At 42.2% G+C, this 20857-nt stretch overlaps 1 protein-coding gene across 1 annotated transcript in view; it reads left to right on the top strand.

Annotated features, from left to right (window-relative positions):
• ATP10B (ATPase phospholipid transporting 10B (putative)) overlaps positions 1–20857 on the top strand; it is a 281652-nt gene that overhangs the window by 226247 nt on the left and 34548 nt on the right. The window contains exons 10-16 of the mRNA XM_032158541.2: positions 1895–2086; positions 3499–4102; positions 6477–6586; positions 8476–8602; positions 11510–11694; positions 17295–17616; positions 20385–20461. Coding sequence (XP_032014432.1) covers positions 1895–2086; positions 3499–4102; positions 6477–6586; positions 8476–8602; positions 11510–11694; positions 17295–17616; positions 20385–20461 — 1617 coding nt within the window. The remainder of the gene's footprint in view (positions 1–1894; positions 2087–3498; positions 4103–6476; positions 6587–8475; positions 8603–11509; positions 11695–17294; positions 17617–20384; positions 20462–20857) is intronic.

Raw genomic sequence — 20857 nt, 5'->3', positions numbered from 1 at the left:
AGCAGACTTTTTTTCTGGAAGTTGTCTTCTTATGATGGTATGAACAAGTTGGGGAGTGACTGTGGACTCTTGAAGAGCACCCAGAATGAAGGCTGGCATTCTTGAAGAGTGTGTGCTCCGTTCTTGTGGGGTATGTCTGAGTTTCCTCCCCTCTGGCTCTCTCCTGTGCCAGCAGCCCTAGGGAGGACAGAATCAGACCTCTGGGAAGTCATTGCATTTGGTAGTCAGAAAAGTCTGAGGCCTCTTTTCCCATGGGTTTTTTTTTTTTTTTAAACTCTCAACTTGGGTAAAGTTCATTGGCCCTCAGTCTTCACCTTGCACAAATTAATCAAGATTCCCTCAGTCTATCATTTTTAGCCATTGACTCTCTTCTAAACTGTGATTTAGCTGTGAACTCTGAACACTGATAGGAAAGGTCTTATGTGAAAGCGTTGTGCAAAATGGCTTTTGTTATATCTAACCATTGAGAGCTGGCATTTGTTGAGCTTCTGCTTCAAAAAAGCTGTAGTTAGAGCTCTAAGAAATACAGCCTCATGGAAAACTCAACCTGGCTTTGAGGCTCTTACCTTATCTCTAGAGAGATTAAAAACGGACATAAGAAAAGTGAATTTAAAATACAGGCCAAAGCAAGATGCCAGCGGGGAGATAGACAAAGCCAGACACCACTACTGCCATTGCCACCACCACCACCTCTGCTCTGGTTAAGATCTCACTGCCTGAGAGAAGCTTTTCTGGCATCAGATCCCTGTGGTAAAATAGAGGAGCCAGAGCAAGAGAAAATAAACCAACAAGTAAAATATAGGTCAATATGTAGTGAATTCCAAAGGGATGGTTCAAGTGGTAACTTCTACAAAGATGTGAAAATTTGGAAATCCATGGGTCAGATCCAGCCCTTCCTTTATTTTCTTCTAAAAAAAAGAATAGGAAGAAAAGAAAAAAAATAGGTCATGCATTATCTTTGCTTTATCTTGAAAAATCAAGAGACTTGGCAAACTAGACCAGTATTGGAGCATTACACTCAGCAGAGCAGTAGCTACCCTTTAGATAGCGGTAGGACTTGCTAGGTCTCATAGCTCCCACCACCCCATAATGTCCTCCACTCTACATTGGCCCACCTTCCTCATTCACTTTACATGCCTGACTCCTGTGGACATTCTGAGTTAAGAATCTGCTATTGCGGTTCAGGAGAAAGAGAATTCATTGTGAGCTACATAGGATCTCACAGATAAGTGGGACTTCCTATGGTTATTGAAGTCTAGGTAGGATTTTGGTAGGTAGAAGAGGATTTTTCAAGCAAAGTGTGATCAGAGGAATACAGGAGTATACATCCAAGAGGCAGCAAACAGACCACCAGGCTGAGCTGAGGGTCCAAGTTGAGAAGTGTGGGAATAAAAAGAGTGAAATGCAAACTGTGAAAGAATCTAAATGCCAAATAATTGATCACGCTAACAATGGATATCTCCTGAAGGTTTTTTGAAGTCAAGAATGCCAGGAGGAAATGGAGTTTTAAAAAGACCGTGCAGGTGATACATAGGAAGGATTAGAAAAAAAAAAAAAAAAAAAAAGGTGAGAGGCAACAGTATTAGTTTAGAGGCTGGTGCAGAAATTCAGGATTGAGGGGTAGAGGGTCTCAGCATGGCTGGAAGCAACACAAATGGTGGGAAGACACTGAGAGTGAAGAACTGTCAGCATCTGGTAATGGATGGACACGAGGCACTGAGAGGCAGGAAGGACTCAAATAAGAATTGGCAATGGCCAGACCTGTGGGAGAGAAAAACATGCTGGATGCAAGACTGCAATGAAGCTGCATCATCCTTTCCCCAGGCATATGAAGATTCTTCTGGAGTGGGCTTCCTTCCCAGAAACAGCTCTCATTCTGGCCTTTCTCTTCCAGGAAAAAGATGTAACTCCAGATAAAAACCTACTGACCAAGGTTCGAGATGCTGCCCTGTGGTTGGAGACCTTGTCAGACAGCCGACCTACCAAGGCTTCCCTCTCCACCACCTCCTCCATTGCTGATTTCTTCCTTGCCTTAACCATCTGCAACTCTGTCATGGTATCCACAACCACTGAGCCCAGGCAGAGGGTAAGGACCAGCGATGGCTGGGGGAGGCGGATAAAGGAGGTAGAGAAGTAGAAGCCAGGGTAGGGGCGAGGGGAGAAGTTCTGATCAGGGAGACATGAAATTTGGGTCCTAGCAACAGTGTCATTTCACCACAGTGAAACCTAGAATAGGTCTCTTACCCTCCCTGGGTCTGTTTCCTCATTTTTAAATAAAATGGAAAAGATACATATGAGCTTTCTGTGTAGCTTTCAAACTTTGTCTATGTGTCTGCAGGTAGACATTAAGAGTTACTGATTACTGAGCACTTGGCTTTATGCCAGGCTCCATACCCAGCACTTTACCTGTATTATCATTTAATCCTCTCACCTCAGCAAATCTATGAGGCAGGACCTTGGATTTAACAAGCAAAGAAATAGTGGCTCAGAAAACTCAAGGTAATGAAGGACATATGGCTCATACATGGCAGAACCATCTATGTGATTCCATAATGGTTTCTAGTAATAATTGTGCTATATTGCTCTCTGTTTTTATATATGGGTTAAAAATAATACTGTGTATAATGTTCTTCCCATGGAAAAAATGCAGCTGAATGGCCATGCATGTAAAGTTATACTCTGAAATCTACTAAAGGTGGATTTGCCTTCAATCTTCCACAGACTCTTAGCCAAGCACCCCTGTGAGTCACTGAGAGAATAATTAGATGGTACAACTTGCAACTATGAAACCAAGACAAGAAGTTTCACCCAGGCACTAAACCACAACCTCCCTTCATTATGCCCAGATTCCAAACCACCCTGAAAATCACTTCAGCACTGAAAAGTCAGCTAGTTATCAGAAGTCTTCAGGAAGTTTTTGGAGGCAGAAAGCTTTATCTTAAAAATTAACTCATTTTTAAGAGGGGAAGAAGTACCATTTGGGGAAAGACAGTATGCAACTCCCAATTTTCAAGTTAATGTGGGAGTTTCAGCTGGCAGGTAGCTCAAGAGCCCAGCCTCTGGAGTCGAGCAGACCTGGGTTTGAGTTCCAACTCTACTCACTACACACTGGGTGATCATGGCCAATTTATATAGACTTTTTGTACCTCAATGTCCTCAGCCATAAGTTGGGTTGATGATAGCATCCCACAGAATTATTGGGAGGATGAAATGAGATACCGCACTCAAAGCAGAAGCATTTATGGTGAGAGTTCAGGAAATGTGAACCCTTACTATGAGTTTCTGATTCTCATCTCCTTTTCCTTCCTTTTTCCATGCTCAGAGTGGGATGATCAAAAGATAGTGGAAAATGACCATTGTCAATGCTTAGAATCTCAGGGCTGGAGGAAAACATCTGGCTTCACTTATTGCAAAAGTACCTTCATATTCTGCATAAGACAACTTGGTATTATTTCCAACATTGAGAGTAATATTCTATTTTCCTCCTTTGGCCACAAGGTCACCATCAAACCCTCAAGCAAGGCTCTAGGGACATCCCTGGAGAAGATTCAGCAGCTCTTCCAGAAGTTGAAGCTATCGAGCCTCAGCCAGTCATTCTCATCCACTGCACCCTCTGACACAGACCTGGGAGAGAGCTTAGGGGCCAACCTGGCCACCATGGACTCGGATGAGAGAGATGATGCGTCTGTGTGCAGTGGAGGTGACTCCACCGATGACGGTGGCTACAGGAGCAGCATGTGGGACCAGGGCGACATCCTGGAGTCTGGGTCAGGCACTTCCTTGGAGGAGGCATTGGAGGCCCCAGCTCCAGACCTGGCCAGGCCTGAGTTCTGTTATGAGGCTGAGAGCCCTGATGAGGCCGCCCTGGTGCACGCTGCCCATGCCTACAGCTTCACACTAGTGTCCCGGACACCTGAGCAGGTGACTGTGCGCCTGCCCCAGGGCACCTGCCTCACCTTCAGCCTCCTCTGCACCCTGGGCTTTGACTCTGTCAGGAAGAGAATGTCTGTGGTTGTGAGGCACCCACTGACTGGCGAGATTGTCGTCTACACCAAGGGCGCTGACTCGGTCATCATGGACCTGCTGGAAGACCCAGCCTGCGGTGAGTCCTGCCTTACCAGGGTTCCAGGCACAGAGAGTTCTATAGTTTAAGCAGCAGCGTGGAATGGTAGTAAGAAGCTCAAGTTGTAGTGTCACCTGGTACAGCAGGTCCCAACTGGAATACAGACCTACAAGAGGCTTTCCTCAAATATCCTTAAAACATGCTGCATTTTACATCTCCTGGACCGAGGGAATCACAGTGTCCATTAGCATATTTAAAGACTGTACAGTCTTGTAGCAGATAAACATCTTTAACTCCATCCCAGTTTTCTAAACTTATTTAAATATGGATTATCCACACAGTCTTTTGCACTAGAGCATCCATTATCTTACCATGGAACACATTGTGGTCCTAACTCTTCCTTTTGGAGAAAAGCAAACTCAACTCAGAAAGAAAAGTGACTTACAAGAGGCAACATGGTTAACTAATGTTAAATCCCAGACCCTGGTATCCTGAATTCCAGGTCAGAGCTTGCCTCATGCTGCCAGAATTCTGCACAGGGCTTGGTGTACTCTGGGAAGCCTCAGGTGTTCCTCTTTATTATCCTTTTCCCCAGCCTCCCCCAGATGATTTTCATAAACTCTCACTGAGCCAGAAAAATGTTCCAAAGTCCCTACATATCAGTGTCCAATTTTGGAACAACATGAATTAGTGTGCAGCCGCTGCCTGATTGCTAACAAGGAGAAGACAGTTATGGGGCTATGATTCTCCCAGGTTAGTAGATTCCAGCCAAGCTTCAGAATTGCCCAGGCAGCCCTGTGCCTCCTGCATTATCAGCCATGGATCAGGGCCAAGAGGTTTATGGGGATTGATTAGTGTGTAGAATGGGAAGGGAACTAATTAGTTCTCTTTATCCCCAGGCTCTGGTAGACAAGTGAATTCAGTACTTCTGAGTCAAGGGACCCACAGCACTCTATCCCTCAGCAGCCAGTCATCCAAGCTGCCCTGGAGATGTCTCTTTATTTGCTCCTCACCTGATTGCAAAATGGATTAGAGATGCTTTCAATAGAAGACACACACACAATGTTACTATAAGAATTGAGAAGTAAAACTTTGAAAGGAGGGAGGAAATAACCTCAGGTTTAATAATATTTATGGTGTTTAAATGTTCAATTTGATGCTGAGGTTCCTGGCAGCCTAAGCAAGAAGGTAAACTCCAAGGCTTACAAGTAAAAGACAAACAGGTTTAATCCCAGGAGCTGGTGGCTTTAAAAATAAAATATTGTAAATAGTGCCGAATCAGGCGATGCACAAATGAAGACTATGCTTAAGGCAGCAACAACACCTGAAAAATGAGAAAATAATCTTTGAAACAAGTTTTATATTATATAAAAACAGCCTTGGAGTAGTAGCATGGAAAAATCAGTTTTGTTGGACTTCGTTATACTTTTCTGTTAAGAATTATATTTTTAATTTTGTATTATATACAAGGATGAGTGAGGTATACAAATTCTGTTCAATCTTAGGACCTTTAAAAATCTCAATCCAGCCCTGGCAAAAAATGATTGTGAAGCCTAGCTCAGTTTTACAAGCGACTGATAAATGATGTCTGTGGCAGTTCAGATACAGAAAGTGGTGATGGCATCAATCCCACCGCACACCAGCCAACCTTGGCTGAAAAATTCTTATTATAGAGTTAGATAAAGGAACTGGAATTTCAAGAGTAAAAGACAAATTACCTCTGACAGAAACTTATGTACAACTTTCAAAGGGGACTTTGAGCAACACACATACTTTTCACATTACATTCATAGGAAATGCATAAAAGAATGTTTTCTCTAAACGTATTTCTTGCATTGAGAGAAGGCCTAGCTCAGCAAAACAAATGAGGTGAGGAACTTAGCTAATGAGATCCAGGCTTGTAGATGTCTTGGGACCTAATTTGATATAAGACCTCAAGTAGAAGACAGAGAAGATGATAAATAGACTTAGAGAACAGTTTCCAAAGTCAGTTGGCCATCCAGGAATAAACTAAAAACACCTTAGGTAACAATGAAGATTCAAACTTCTATTCCCCTGATTCAGTTGGGCTTTAACTGGACTGGAGAATCTCAATTATTAAATTCCCAGGCAGTTCTCATGTAAACAGCTGTTTGGGAACAGTACCTTAGACCACCTACCTTCCTTACATAGCACTTTATTCAGCCAGGCTTTTGATGAAAAGATGTAGAGAGCAGACAACTTAAGGACTCCCTGCATTATCTTCCAGGGCAACCTGACAGTCAGGAGAGCTCCTTCAGGTTTCTAAGGTGGGCTGTAAGGGATTCCTTCTCTAAAGCATTTGTAGTCTACTACAGGAGATTCCAGGGTATTGGGGATGGGGATCCCTGAGCATTTGTATGTGGCCTCATGGGGGACAATGGCTATTTGACAGTGCCTGACATTAATATGGAAAAGAAGCTGAGAAAAATCCGAGCCCGGACCCAAAAGCATCTAGACTTGTATGCAAGAGATGGCCTGCGCACACTATGCATTGCCAAGAAGGTAAGAACAAATTCCTCCAAGCATGCTTTGAATATCATTAAATAGCTGAATGGCCTTGACCCTGCTTCTTTTTCTTTATAAAAGACCCTTAGAGGTGGTTGTTTTAACATTTTCAAGATTAGCTGTTCTGACTTGCCACAAAAACCCAAGACACTCACAATTTTGTTGAAGCCAAAATCTGAAGAGCTAGGTCCCATAGCAGTGTGGCTTTGCCATGCCCTGCTTTTCATTATGTGTGTAATGGGTAACACACAACTCATGACATTTTTTCAGTTATAATTTTGCATTCCAATTATATTTTTTAGATGTGCATTATTTTCCTTTAAATTTGGGGAGCTTTTATATGGTCACATAAAAATCTAGATTTCTGGTTTCTTTTAAAAATGTAGAGGATCTGGCCAACTGTGTTTTCATTCTGGAATGGAAGCAATCAGCTACAACCAGGAAGAAGTTGATTCCTGTGATGAGGAATATGTTCCGCTGTGTTCTGTGGTTGGCCACAGTCCCTACCATTCCCTATCACATTGCACTCAGCCCAACCATGGTTTTGTAGATTACCTAACTCATGCTTTGCAAGATCTTTGACTTTGCAGCTTCTGCAAGGCAGGCAGACAGGCAGGCAGTGAGGGCTGTGAATTGCAGAGTGTGGACACCAAATGAGTCACCTAAAAGCAAAGCTAATGGGGTGCTATGATGGGCATACATTTCTAGATGGCTAGACATGGGTTCTCTTACATAAATCCCCAGGGCTTTTTGTGTCTTTTATGGTTCTTAGGGCAGCATTAGAGATCAGGAGTGCCCGCTTTAAAGCCAGAACCACCTGGGTACTAATCCCAATCTCACTACTTTTAGATGTGTGACCTTGAGCAATTTCTTCACTTCTGAGTTTTATCTGTAAAATGGTGCTGATCAGCCCTCCCTCATGCAGTTTTCATGGAGATTAAAATAACCACATGTGCAGCACCTGGGACAGCAACAAATGCTTACCACTACTCTGAATCAGAATTACACCCTTACCACCATTTTCTATTGAAGTTATTTGTGCATATTTTGCCTCCCCTAATGGACTATGCATTCCTCAAAAGCAAAAGACCTACTTGTGTCCCTTTGGTTTTCTCTATAGTGCCATGCAGAGGGACTCAAGGAATATTTGATGCTTGAACAAAATAATTTTTCATTGCTATAAGACACCATATACATGTAATGTCAACAGGAGGGTCTAAAATGGGACTCTGAGGGAAGAAGATGTGGCCGCTAGCTGGATTATTCCAGCTGCTGGGCACTCCATGTGTATGACACCATGCCTGGTGGAGTGCTCCACAGGCTGCTGCTTTCTTTCCAGCCTCATTTCTGAACTTTCTCCATCTTTCATTCAAGGAACAGAAGGAAGGCCAAGTTCATCACCGTTCCACAGCCTTAACTCTTGCTCTTGCCCATGATTGACCCTCTGTCATTGGATCTCAGCTTGCAGGTCATTTTGTCAAGGAAACCTAAACTTCCAAAAGAAGGCAGCCCCCTATTCAGTTATTCTTCTAGCCTATCACACTTTCTCATATCACTCATTTTCTACCTAGCATTCCCTGAAATAATTATTTATTTGGATAATGCCACTCACCTTCCACCAGCATATAAGCCCAGGCATGCAGGGACCTTGTCTGTCCAGATCATCTCCAGTGATCTGAGCACAACAGATTTTTAGGGATAATGGAACACAAGGATAAATCTTCATTAATTTACATATTTTTTTAAAAATCATTGAGAAGAAAGCCCCATCTAATTATGTAGAGAAGTTCAAACAGGCCAATAGGAAGCCCAGCAGGTGGGAAGAGAGAGGAAATTATCTTGTTGGCCCACCCAAGATTGTTAAGGAGCCTTTTCCCATCCCGTAGGTTGTAAGTGAAGAGGACTTCCGGAGATGGGCCAGTTTCCGGCGTGAGGCTGAGGCATCCCTCGACAACCGAGATGAGCTTCTCATGGAAACTGCACAGCATCTGGAGAATCAACTCACCTTACTTGGTAGCTAAAAATAAGTCATCATTATAGGAAAAAAGGAATGCAGCCAGTTGTGAAGGGAGCTCTTGGCCCCGATTCTGAAATTACTAATATGTCTCCATTAGCAGCCTTCCCTGGGGTTCCCTTCCAGGTATTTGGCACAAATGGGCCATGGCAATACCCAACCCAGACACCACACACAGCTTCCTGAGGATGCTCTGGGAGCATTCCTACATTCCCCGCTGGAAGAAGACTCTGAGTTTGGCTCCTTTTCCAATAGCACACTCTTCCCTTCATTCAAATGTTTGCTAAGCATCTACTATGTGCCAAGTGACATGCTAGGCTTTGGGGCTGCAACAAGAGACAGGAGCCAAAAAGTCTGCCCTCCCAGAGCTTGGAGTCTAGTGAGGATACTAGATGATCAAGCAAGCAATTTCAACAGACTGTGGTGAGAGCTGGGCTAGCAGATGGGCCTGGTGGGATGGAAGCACAAAAAGGAGGAGATGCCAGCCTAGCACAGGGGTGAGGGAGGGTCTAGGAAGGCAATGAACTGAAAGCAAAAGGAGAAGCTGGTTAGGCAGAGGAGGAGGACCCAATTGAAGGCCTGGAGGTTCCGGGCTTGTGGGAAACAGAGTCGGGGGAAATGATGGAAGGCAGGAAAGGTCAGTAGGACCCAGATTATGAAGGGTCATGTCAATCAGCTGCTAAAAGTTTGGAGAGGGTAGAGGGTAAAAGCAGGGACAGATCTGTGCTTTACAAAAACTGATTACTGCAGCATGGAAGTTAGATTGCTGTGCTGAGAGAGAGAAGAGAAGCACAGAGACTGATTAAGAGACAGGCTAGGCTTCTGTTGGAGGAAAAGCATTGCCAAGAAGCAAGGGGGAGGTTTATTCAACAGGATTAATGTCCTCACACCTCGGGAGCAAAATCTGGGTAAGCAATGCCCAAACAGCATGCACTGGCCGCATGGCAAAAAGCCTTCTTTATTCTTGGTGGACAATGTTGACCTGGGGATGAGGACCAAGTTCTAGACAGAGACACCCTCCTCTGAGACTTGGCTTCTCCTCTGGATGAGTCACATGCCTCCAGCTACCCAGCCAAATAGGAGTTCCAAGGGAAAAGACCCAAGGTCACTGTAAAGTGGTGATGCTGGCAAGTAGGATGGCTGACAAGCCAAGGAGGGGGAATGGGGTTGGGGCATGCATTAGCTCCCCACATCCTTCAGCCTTTGGTTTCCTATGTCTCGGCTGCAGAGGCCTCTGCTTGCTGCCTCATAAGGTCCCCTTTAAAGCTGTACACAAGAACTCATTCGAACAAGAACCAGAGGATGGCTGGGCCAGACAACTCTATCTGCCAGATGATGCCACTAGAAAGTCACCCCATTCAGGCACCTGATCCCTTTCTCCCTTCCCAGAGGTTTCTTTTGTTTCATGACAGCACTCTAGGCTCAGTCTGTGAGAGGTGTTCCTCCGGTTCTTCTGGGTGAAGAGAACACACTTGGCAGAACCTGTTGGCTTCCCCTAGCTGGGAAAGGCTGTCACAACCTTGCTGTTTCCTTTTCTCTTTCACACAAATGTGTTTTTCCTCCTCTCTCCTTCAGTCCACCTCACTGTAATAAGTGAGCTTCCTCTCACCTTCCAGACTACGCTTGTAGGGGAAGATGAGGCTCAAGCCATCACTTTTTATGGGGTTGTTTACCTGTGCATATGGCCTTCAGATGCAAAACAGGCACATTTCAGGATAGTGGGGTTCTTTGTCTCCCCTCAAGATGGCCTGGAGAGGTCTGGGCTGAGAAGAGAATTCCACTTGCCACCGAGAAATTGGCACACCACTAAAAAGCTGTAATGCCTTCATGCTGTCTCAAAATATGAAATAATCTTTTCAATATGCATCCAACGTAACCGCTTTGCCAACCTATTGTCACTCTGGATTATTAAAAGAAACAAAATGCCGTGCTCCTGCCCAGAGTGAAATGGGTAGCCATTAGTCTGTGATCTGAAATGAATCTCAATTGAAAAGCAGATTTATTTTTGCTTAATCACTTAGCAACTATTCAATATTTGGATATCTATTCATCAGGGCTGGTGCAAAGCTTGAGATCCTTCAAAAATATGGAATCTGCCTGTTTAATTCCCTCCAAGAATATTATCAAAAATGTGAGTCCCTAATAATTCTGCTTTGATCAGTTGCAGGGCAAAGATTTCAGTCTTTCTACTTCTATTCCTATTGCTGCTAGGCCAGTCCAGGTTACTGTTGCCTCTCCTCTGCAGTCCTGCCTGGCCTCCTAAGTAGCTTTTAGCTCTGAATCTCATCCTGCTTTTCCAATCTCCAACCTATTCTCTAGAATGATATTCTTAAAAGTCAAAACTGATTCTATCACTCCCCAGCATAACACCCTTGAATAGCTTTCGCTACTACCAAATAAATTGCAAATCCTTTGAGGCCCTGACAAGGCTCTGCACAATCCAGCACCCCTAAGCTCCTTTTCTGGCCTCATCTCTCACCTTGCTCTGCCTCCATTTCTGATCTTCCTCTACTGTAACCTCTGGGACTTCACACACGCTGATCCCTCTACCTGGAATTTTACTCCTCTGCCACCTCTTTGCATTATCTCCCAGGTCTCAGTTTAAGTAGCACTTCCTCAGCAAAGCCCACCCTGATTTTCCAGGTGAAGTTCAGTTCTCCTGGTGTATATTCGCATGGTAGCCTGACTTTCTCTCATTACATAGCGCAGTTATAAATTCTTATTCAATGACCATTGAACTCAGAGGTAGAGACCAGCTCCATCTAGTTCACTATTACATCCTGGGTGCACGGCCTAGCACAGTGATACTATCCAATAAACATTGCCTAGCTTCACATGGCTCTGGGGGAATTAAGCAACTACTCTTTTACGATAAATGTGAACTCTGTTGTTTTTCGTCAATCCAGGAGCCACTGGGATCGAAGACCGGCTGCAGGAAGGAGTTCCAGATACGATTGCCACTCTGCGGGAGGCTGGGATCCAGCTCTGGGTCTTGACCGGAGATAAGCAGGAGACAGCGGTCAACATTGCCCATTCCTGCAGACTGTTAAATCAGACCGACACTGTTTATACCATCAATACAGAGAATCAGGTGAGGTGATTCTCTGCATTGATATCTGCAGATATCAAAGTGTAGAGCAACCCCTTGACCAAGAGGACACAGGCTTCTAGGTGGGACTTGGGTACACCAGGGAAGCACCCAGCCCCTAACAGATCACTGAATCTTGGAGTCTAGAGGACCCTGGAAGTCATCCAGCCCAATATCCTTTATCTCATCCCCACACATGGCTAGCTGGTCTCTTTTATATTACTTCTGGCACTGCTTGTTAGAAAGTTTTACCTCTCCCAAATTCTACTATTGGTCCAGTCTCCCTGTTTCCCCACAGATAAGGAAACTGAAGACTACTGGGGCTAAGTCACTTGCTCAGGTTTACCCTGCTGGTTTCTGATAGGTAGAACTAAGTCTGGAACTGAGCTAGTGCTATTTACATTCTACCACGCTGTTTGCTCATGGAAACTCAACTGTCGGTTTCTTACTATTTAAGACTAACTTATCCATTGAAACAGTCCCAATTAAATTGAAATTATTCAGAGCTTAAATTTTCAGCATCAATTTATATGTCAAGCTGGTCTGCCACACAGTAAAAACCTGAAAGGAATAATGCATGAAGCCAATATGTTTTTATGGGATAAGAAAGAGAAAGAATGAAGCAAAGTTCTAAAAACAGCACTTTTCAACTGGAATAGATTATGGGTGGCAGTGAGATTTGGAGAGAAGATTGGGAAAGCTGAAGAGGCATATTCAAAGCTATAACACCATTTTGATTTTAGGGGGAAGTATCTGTTTTCACAATTCAAATTGCAGAAGGTAAAGTTCCACCACATCTTCTTGGCTGATGAAGATGGGAAGTGGGCACTGAGATGTGTGCTCCTATCAGAGGGAAGCAGGGATTGGATTCCATGGAGGATATTAACCAGAAGAGCACTCTGCTGCAGGGGTGTGGGCTGTAGGGCCCGTAGGGCACCTACACCTAGGCCATACCATGGAGAAAAGGGAAGAAGATGGAGGGAGGGAGGACACCGGACTCTAAGTTTTGCCTGAGGCTGATGTAGACTACAGTAGAATGTTGGGGAGGTTTATATTTCATTTTTATTCCATGAAGCAACAATATACACCTCTTTTTAAAAAATAAAACTAGCGTAGATTATGAAAAATGCCAGAGGACCTTTAGATGAATTGGAAAAATCTTTTACTTTCCTGTCAGGTGCACAGATTATTAGATTAAACCTTAATGAATTTTCAAAATGAAAATAAGCTCAGGGAAAACTTAGGCTTTAATAATATGCTTAGGAAGGAAAGTAATTTTCAGCTTGCTTGAATGCTTGATCCCCATGCCTGCCTGTCCTGCTTGTAATGGAAATTCGATTTGCAATGATTCTTTCACTCCAGGTAATTCTAGAAGGAGAACATCTACAAACCAGTGAGGCAGCCGGCCAGAGGGAGATTGAGTGGACTTCCATGTGTTCTGCTAAATGCCATGCACTCCTGCTCATTGGTTAAACAGCCAAAGCTCCTAAGGAACAGTCAGCCATACTCCACCTTTAATTCAGTCAGTGATGATTCTTTCTTTCCAGTATCCTCCAGGATAGTGCCTGAATCCTCAGCCATGCCTACACCCTTGGGCTCAGTAAACCTGTAAGATTAGTCTTTTCATCTCTTTACTTGGGATGAAAAATAATATGTTAAGCAAGAAAGTGGGGAAATACATTCTAAGTCTTAGACTTATTTAAACCCTGGTTTAATGTAGTTACATATCCCGTGGATATTTCCTCCAAGGTTTTTAATTTGCCTAATTCACTATAAATTGATTTAGGATTATTATCTCTTTGCTAGGTGTATTAAAGCAATAATCAAGTTATGGGATCTACCTAGACCTCAGAATTCTTATCCCAAAGATGAGAGAATTACTAACTAATCACTCAAGTGTTCATCAGTCAGGGAATCTTAAAAGGAACTAAAGTATTAGATAGGAACTAATACTAAAACCACTATTATTGCTATTGTAATATTGTTAATAATTAACAACCTATATTGAAGTTTTAATATGGCTCAAACACCATTCTTGAACTTCTATTCTCTTCATCTGTAAAACAGATAAAAAATTTTAACTTCACAGATTACTGGTAGGATTAAATAAGATCACAGAAGAAAACTACTTACTTAGTACAGTACCTATGTTAATTATCTATTGCTACATAACAAATTACTCCAAACCTCAGGAGCTGAAACAACAGACATTTATTATCTTATGGTTTCTGTGGATTATGAGTTCAGGAGCATCTTACCTGGGCACTCCTAGCTCAAGGTCTCTCTTGAGGTTGCACTCAAGCTGTTGGTCAGGGCTGTGGGCTCATCTGAAGGCTCAACAGGTGGGTGGTTTGGGCATGGGAAGGAGTTCTGCTTCCAAGTTCACCTACATGACTGTTAGCAGGCCTCAGTTTCTCACTCTGTGGGCCTCTCCACAGGGCTGCTATACAACATGGCAGCTGGGTTTCCTCAGGGCTAATCATCCAAGAGAAAGTGAGAAAGAGCACCAAATTGGAAGCCACTGTCTTTTTATAACCTATTATGGGAGGTGACATCCCATCACTTTTTGCAGAATTCCCTTTATTAGAAAGGAGTCTCTAGGTCTAGACCACAGTCAATAAAAGGAGATTACACAAGGGCATGAATACCAGGAAGTGGAGATCACTGGGAACCACCATATTAGGGGCTTCCTACCACAGTATAGGAGGTATGCTAAATGTTCAGTGAGTGGTAATTATTGTGCTACTTTAAAAGCTGGAAATAAGTAAATTCAGAGATGATTTAATGTTAAAGCTTATGTCTCCAATGACTTGCTTTAGTCATATATTGGAGGAATTTATATAATTGGTGCCAGTCCCAGCTTCCAAAGGACTACTTTGATCTCTTTCCAGATAAGTGCCTCTGGTATAAGCATACATTCCTAGAACTGCTTCCTGTGGCCCCTCTGGTCTCGATGCATATTCTAGTGCCTGCAACACTCAATTTAGCATCTTAAAAGGTAGACACAGGAATAATAAACTATGTCTTTATTCTTTCCAAAATAAATTATGCCAGGGCAGGGTGCAGTGACTCACACCTGTAATCCCAGCACTTTGGAGGCCAAGGCAGGTGGATCACTTGAGGTCAGGAGTTCAAGACGAGCCTGGCCAAAATAGTGAAACCCTGTCTTTACTAAAAATATAAAAATTAGCCAGGTATGGTGGCGCATGCTGGTAATCCCAGTTACTTGGGAGGCTGAGGCACGAAAATCACTTGAACCCAGGAGGCAGAGGTTGCAGTGAGCCGAGATTATGCCACTGCACTCCAGCCTGGGTGACAGAGTGAGACTCTGCCTCAAAAAAAAAAAAAAAAGTTATGGCAGATATTTTCCCCCAGACAGAAATCTCTAGATTAATGTTCCCCAACCCTGGCCCTTCAGAACTGCTTTCACAATTTTTTCCAAAATCTGTATATGACTTGTACTGTTTCTTAATAATTTGATTCACTTTGAATATTATTTTTAGAAGAAACTTTTAGCACTTCAATAAATGTAAAATCATCATCCCTTGCCATGGATGAAGAAACACTGTAAAATGAAGACCTATGTGCAGAAAACAATGCTACTAAAATTGATAAAATTAATTCAAGATGAATTAAAGACTTAAATGTTAGACCTAAAACCATAGAAACCCTAAAAGAAAACCTAGGCAATGCCATTCAGGACAAAGGCATGGGCAAAGACTTCATGACTAAAACACCAAAGGCAATGGCAACAAAAGCCAAAATTGACAAATAGGATCTAATTAAATTAAAGAGCTCCTGAACAGCAAAAGAAACTGCCATCAGAGTGAACAGGCAACCTACAGAATGGGAGAAAATTTTTACAATCTACCCATCTGACAAAGGGCTAATATCCAGCATCTACAAAGAACTTAAAGAAATTTACGAGAAAAAAATCAACCCCACCAAAAAGTGGGCAAAGGATATGAACAGACACGTCTCACAAGAAGACATTTATGCAGCCAACAGACACATGCAAAAATGCTCATCATCACTGGCCATCAGAGAAATGCAAATCAAAACCACAATGAGATACCATCTTACGCCAGCTAGAATGGAGATCATTAAAAAGTCAGGAAACAACAGGTGCTAGAGAGGATGTGGAGAATTTGGAGTGCTTTTGCACTATTGGTGGGAATATAAACTAGTTCAACCATTGTGGAAGACAGTGTGGCAATTCCTCAAGGATCTAGAACTAGAAATACCATTTGACTCAGCCATCCCATTACTGGGTATATACCCAAAAGCATTATAAATCGTGCGACTATAAAGACACATGCATACGTATGTTTATTGTGGCACTATTCACAATAGCAGAGACTTGGAACCAACCCAAATGTCCATCAATGATAGACTGGATTAAGCGAATGTGGCACATACACACCATGGAATACTATGCAGCCATAAAAAAGGATGAGTTCATGTCCTTTGTAGGGACATGGATGAAGCTGGAAACTATCATTCTGAGCAAACTATCACAAGGACACAAAACCAAACACCACATGTTCTCACTCATAGGTGGGGTGAACAATGAAAACACTTGGACACAGGGCAGGGAACATCAGACCCCAGGGCCTGTGGTGGGGTGGGGGGATGGAGGAGGGATAGCATTAGGAGAAATACCTAATGTAAATGACGAGTTAATGGGTGAAGCAAACCAACATGGCACATGTATAGATATGTAACAAACCTGCACGTTGTGCACATGTACCCTAGAACTTAAAGTATAATAAAAATAATGCTGTTTTCTGCCATGACTTTATTAAAAACTGACGTTCAGAGAAGTTGATATCAAGAATAAATTTGAATCAAAATATGACCATCTTTGATGTAATGGAAGAAAAAATTGAAAAAGGAAATACTTTCTCACTATATTTCAAGGCAAACACCAGAAAAAAAATTAATAAGTTTATTTCCATCAATAAGACTTTCATAACCATAGTCCGTTCAAACCAATGTGATCAATGCTTCATGCCACAGTTCTTAGCACCCTTCATGGAATACAACAATTGATAAACACAGGTACAATGTATTTTTTTCAATTAGGAAGCCACAGTTCAAGTAGTAATGATTCTGACTCCACTACTAAGTTTGGATGATCTTGGGTGAGTTATTAAAGATCTCATTTCAATCTCCTCATCTCTAAGCTCGGGAATACACACCCTATCTACCACACAGGAATGTTCTGAGGAACAAAGGGGAACTTAAATGACCTGTGAGAAATAGAAAGCACCATACCAGCATGACATATTGTCATTATTTACCATTATATTAGTATTATTTATTATCTTATGCCATTCTTGTATCTATCTCCATCTTGCTGAGCTATTTTCACTCCCATTCACAAGCAGTGTCTTCTATTTTGGCTGTTAATTTGGTTCCAAATTAATATTCCTTTGATGTTATGTCAAATATTGCAGAGAAATGTAAAAATTGGAGAATAGCTTGTAAATAATCTCTATGGTAGTAGAGTTTTATGACTATCTTACTAAAGAATAAAGTGAAATTGTTAACATGCATTTCCAAGGTTGCTACAAATACTGTATTATTATGCTTCTTTATAGGAGACCTGTGAATCCATCCTCAATTGTGCATTGGAAGAGCTAAAGCAATTTCATGAACTACAGAAGCCAGACCGCAAGCTCTTTGGGTTCCACTTACCTTCCAAGACACCATCCATCACCTCAGAAGCTGTGGTTCCAGAAGCTGGATTGGTCATCGACGGGAAGACATTGAATGCCATCTTCCAGGGAAAGCTAGAGAAGAAGTTTCTGGAATTGACCCAGTATTGTCGGTCCGTCCTGTGCTGCCGCTCCACGCCACTCCAGAAGAGCATGATAGTCAAGCTGGTGCGAGACAAGTTGCGCGTCATGACCCTTTCCATAGGTACCCATCATACTGAGATGCGGGTGGCACCTTGGCAGGGATGATCTGATGAAAGGCTGGACCAGATGTGGGAGGTCAGGTCTCAAAGTCAGAATGCTTAGGCTGTGAGTCATTGTCTTAGAGGGAGAGAGTTCAAAATGACAATCAAGATGCAGCAACTACGAGATGAAGTGGGACAGTGCATCAAAGTTCTTGGGACTAGCAAGACAGCTAAAGATAAATCAGGATTTAGATGGAGGTCAAAACCAAGAGGGGCCTTGAATTCAGTGCATCCAGGTAGCTCAAGAATGTTGCCATTAATGATATATACTCAGACCATCTTAATTATGGGATACAGATCATTTTCCCTTTAATACTTTATGCATGCCACAACTTCAGGTGTTTAGGGATTTGATATTCTGAGTGTTGATGGCTGGTGGGGAGATTTTAAAGATTGGTACTGTCTCATGTTTAATTTGTGTGTTTATTTCTAAATAAGAGGCCAGCACAAAGCATATCACCAATAGATGCTAGCATTGGTTGATAAAGAATTTTTCAGAGGGGGCTAAACTTTAATCATGTTGGGACAGAGAAAAGAAAACTGCACTTATTTAACACCTTTCGGGAACAACCAAACCTGGTTTAAAAGAATCTTTGTGATCTTCTGTTACCCTCACCTGCGTCTCTTATTGTGGCCACATTTCTTTCTCCAACATTTGCCTTTCCATGTTCCAACAAATGAAACTGTTTACCATTCTCCATGGGCCTTGTCCTCTCTCACTTCTGGGCCTTTGCACAAGTTATTTCCTCTGTAAAACACTCCTTCCAATCCCACCTAACTTTGCTTTCCCCTGAGGGCTCCCACAGCACCGAGTACTTATAGCTCAAAGCACTGTCATACCTTCTGTGATGGCCTCCTCAGCATACCATGAGTTCCTGGAGTAGATAGATGTCAGCTTTATTCACTTTTGGATCCTCTGCCCAGCACATACCAAGCACATAGTAAATATTGCCTTCTCTTAGAGATATTCTTACAGATGGTGCCAGCCTCTCCTCCTGCTACACAGGCATGGGAAAAGATTTTCTTTCCTGACATTTCAAATAGAAACCCTATTAAACATGATGGTTTTGTTCCTGGTTTTCAGGTAAGAACAGTACAGAATAACAAGAGTGGGGCAGAAAGAAAGCAGAGAACAAATTTAGCAACGACATCCTACTTTTATGCCTGGAATTGTCCTCTTCAGAAATTCAGACACACACAAGGCAATAGCCCAAGAATGATTTTCTCTGAGGTCAGATATTGGCTTCACTCCCATAGCACCAGAAACAAAACCAGTGTGACGAGAAATAGCATGGTTTCACACCTCTACTTCTCCTGGTTCACTAACAGAAGAGGTTAAAGGTTGGATTTGTCTTGCCATGGGAAAGATTAAAATTATGCATTGCTATGCAATCAAGAAAAAAATATTTTGGAATAAAGGCTACTTATGACAAAACTTTTAAGACCAATAAATGTGTCATCAGATAACTGGAAGAATTATTCTCTCCCTCCCATTTTATGTTCTATATCATAATAATATAAATTTAATTGTGGCTTATTCTGAGAAACCACTAGAAAACAGGTAGGGCCAGGAAAAGAATGAAGGCAGCATAGTCTACAACAACAAGGGTTGGCAAACTATGGCCTGCAGGCTGAATCCAACCCATGGCATGTTTTTGTATGGATACTAAGAATTATTTTTCTATTTTTCAATGTAAAATTTATGAAGGATTAGTAGTCTTTCAGCAAGAATAACTGTTTAATTTTGCTTCTTGGCTCACAAAGCCTAAAATATTTACCACCTGACCCTTTACAGAAAAAGCACTGGGGAGAGTTCGGCTTCTGGGGAAGGCCTCACTGTATAGAGCTATCTGTGGCTACTTAAATTTAAATCAAATTTCACCAGCAAAATTTCCATAGACACATGTGGCTACTGGTTTCTATATTGGACAGTGCAGATATAGAACATTTCCTTCATCATGGAAAGATCTTGAACAGTCTTAGTATAGAAGGAGACCGTGTGTGTGTGTGTGTGTGTGTGTGTGTGTGTGTGTGTGTGTGTGTGTGTGTGTGTGTCTATGCCTTACCTCCAGTTTCCTGAAACAACTCATTTCATTGAATGGAAACTCAGTGTGACTAAATATATTTCAAAAACATGAATCAATCTCATTTTTCTACACTGAGAAACAAAACAGAATATCATCTCTCTCCTTGGAAACCATTGACAATTTCTGATGATTTCACTCTCCAAACTGTCCAGTTGTCTTGATATGGTCAGTATTTCAAGTTTGACTGAGGGACGTGTGTTGGCCCTGGAATCTGAAAGATCTGAGTTCCATTTCTCCTGGGTCCTTTCTCTAGTAGAATTACCCTGCCAAGTCTCTAAGTTGCTCAAATTCTCCATTTGCTCATCAGTAAAGTTCACTGTAACATTTGTGAAGGCATTTTTTTGAAAACTGCCCAATTCTCTTGATTACCATTATATCCCCAATACCTAACACTGTGCCTAGAAAAAAAAGACACTGAGTAAGTCCTATATTTGTTGAATGGTAAAGAAAATGGTAGGACTTATTGTCTAAAGAAGAAAAGACGTCTCTCAAGCTAAGTACTATAGCAATGACTTTCTATAGCACTAGAGTAATGTTAAAAGGATTCAATTGTACATAACTGGGGACACTTCAGAGCTACCTCATTGTCACTGAGCAGTTGGACCAAAAATAAAGACACCTCAAGACCTCTCTTCTTTCAGGTGATGGAGCAAATGATGTAAGCATGATTCAAGCTGCTGATATTGGAATTGGAATATCTGGACAGGAAGGCATGCAGGTATTGTTCTCTGCAACTATTCTTGTTTCTCCCTTCCTTTCTTTGGTCCTTAGTTGAGATGATATAAGGAAATCTCCAGAGTGTTAGAGAAACTTCTCCCTGAGAACTTCCACCCACATCCAAAGTTGCAATGCCCTCCATAAGCAATGACAGACCATAAGGACATTTGAAATCATTTTGCAAATGTACACTTTCGTAGTGTCAAAATTCAGCTTCGAAGAAGCAAACTAACTTGACTGCTAAATTTTCCCATTTAAACAGACATTTTGTGGGTTTTCAGCCATTAACAATTGTATTTCCACCACCAGTGTAAACACTTGGCGCTGCTTAAATTTGTTGATGAGGATAGAGAGCATTGACTGGGACGCTGCAGAATAGTTCTGAAATGTTACCCTT

This window comes from Hylobates moloch, unplaced genomic scaffold (genome assembly GCF_009828535.3).
Source record: "Hylobates moloch isolate HMO894 unplaced genomic scaffold, HMol_V3 SCAFFOLD_6, whole genome shotgun sequence".
In the NCBI taxonomy this organism is placed as follows: domain Eukaryota; kingdom Metazoa; phylum Chordata; class Mammalia; order Primates; family Hylobatidae; genus Hylobates; species Hylobates moloch.
This window is presented reverse-complemented; position numbering and strand designations above follow the sequence as displayed.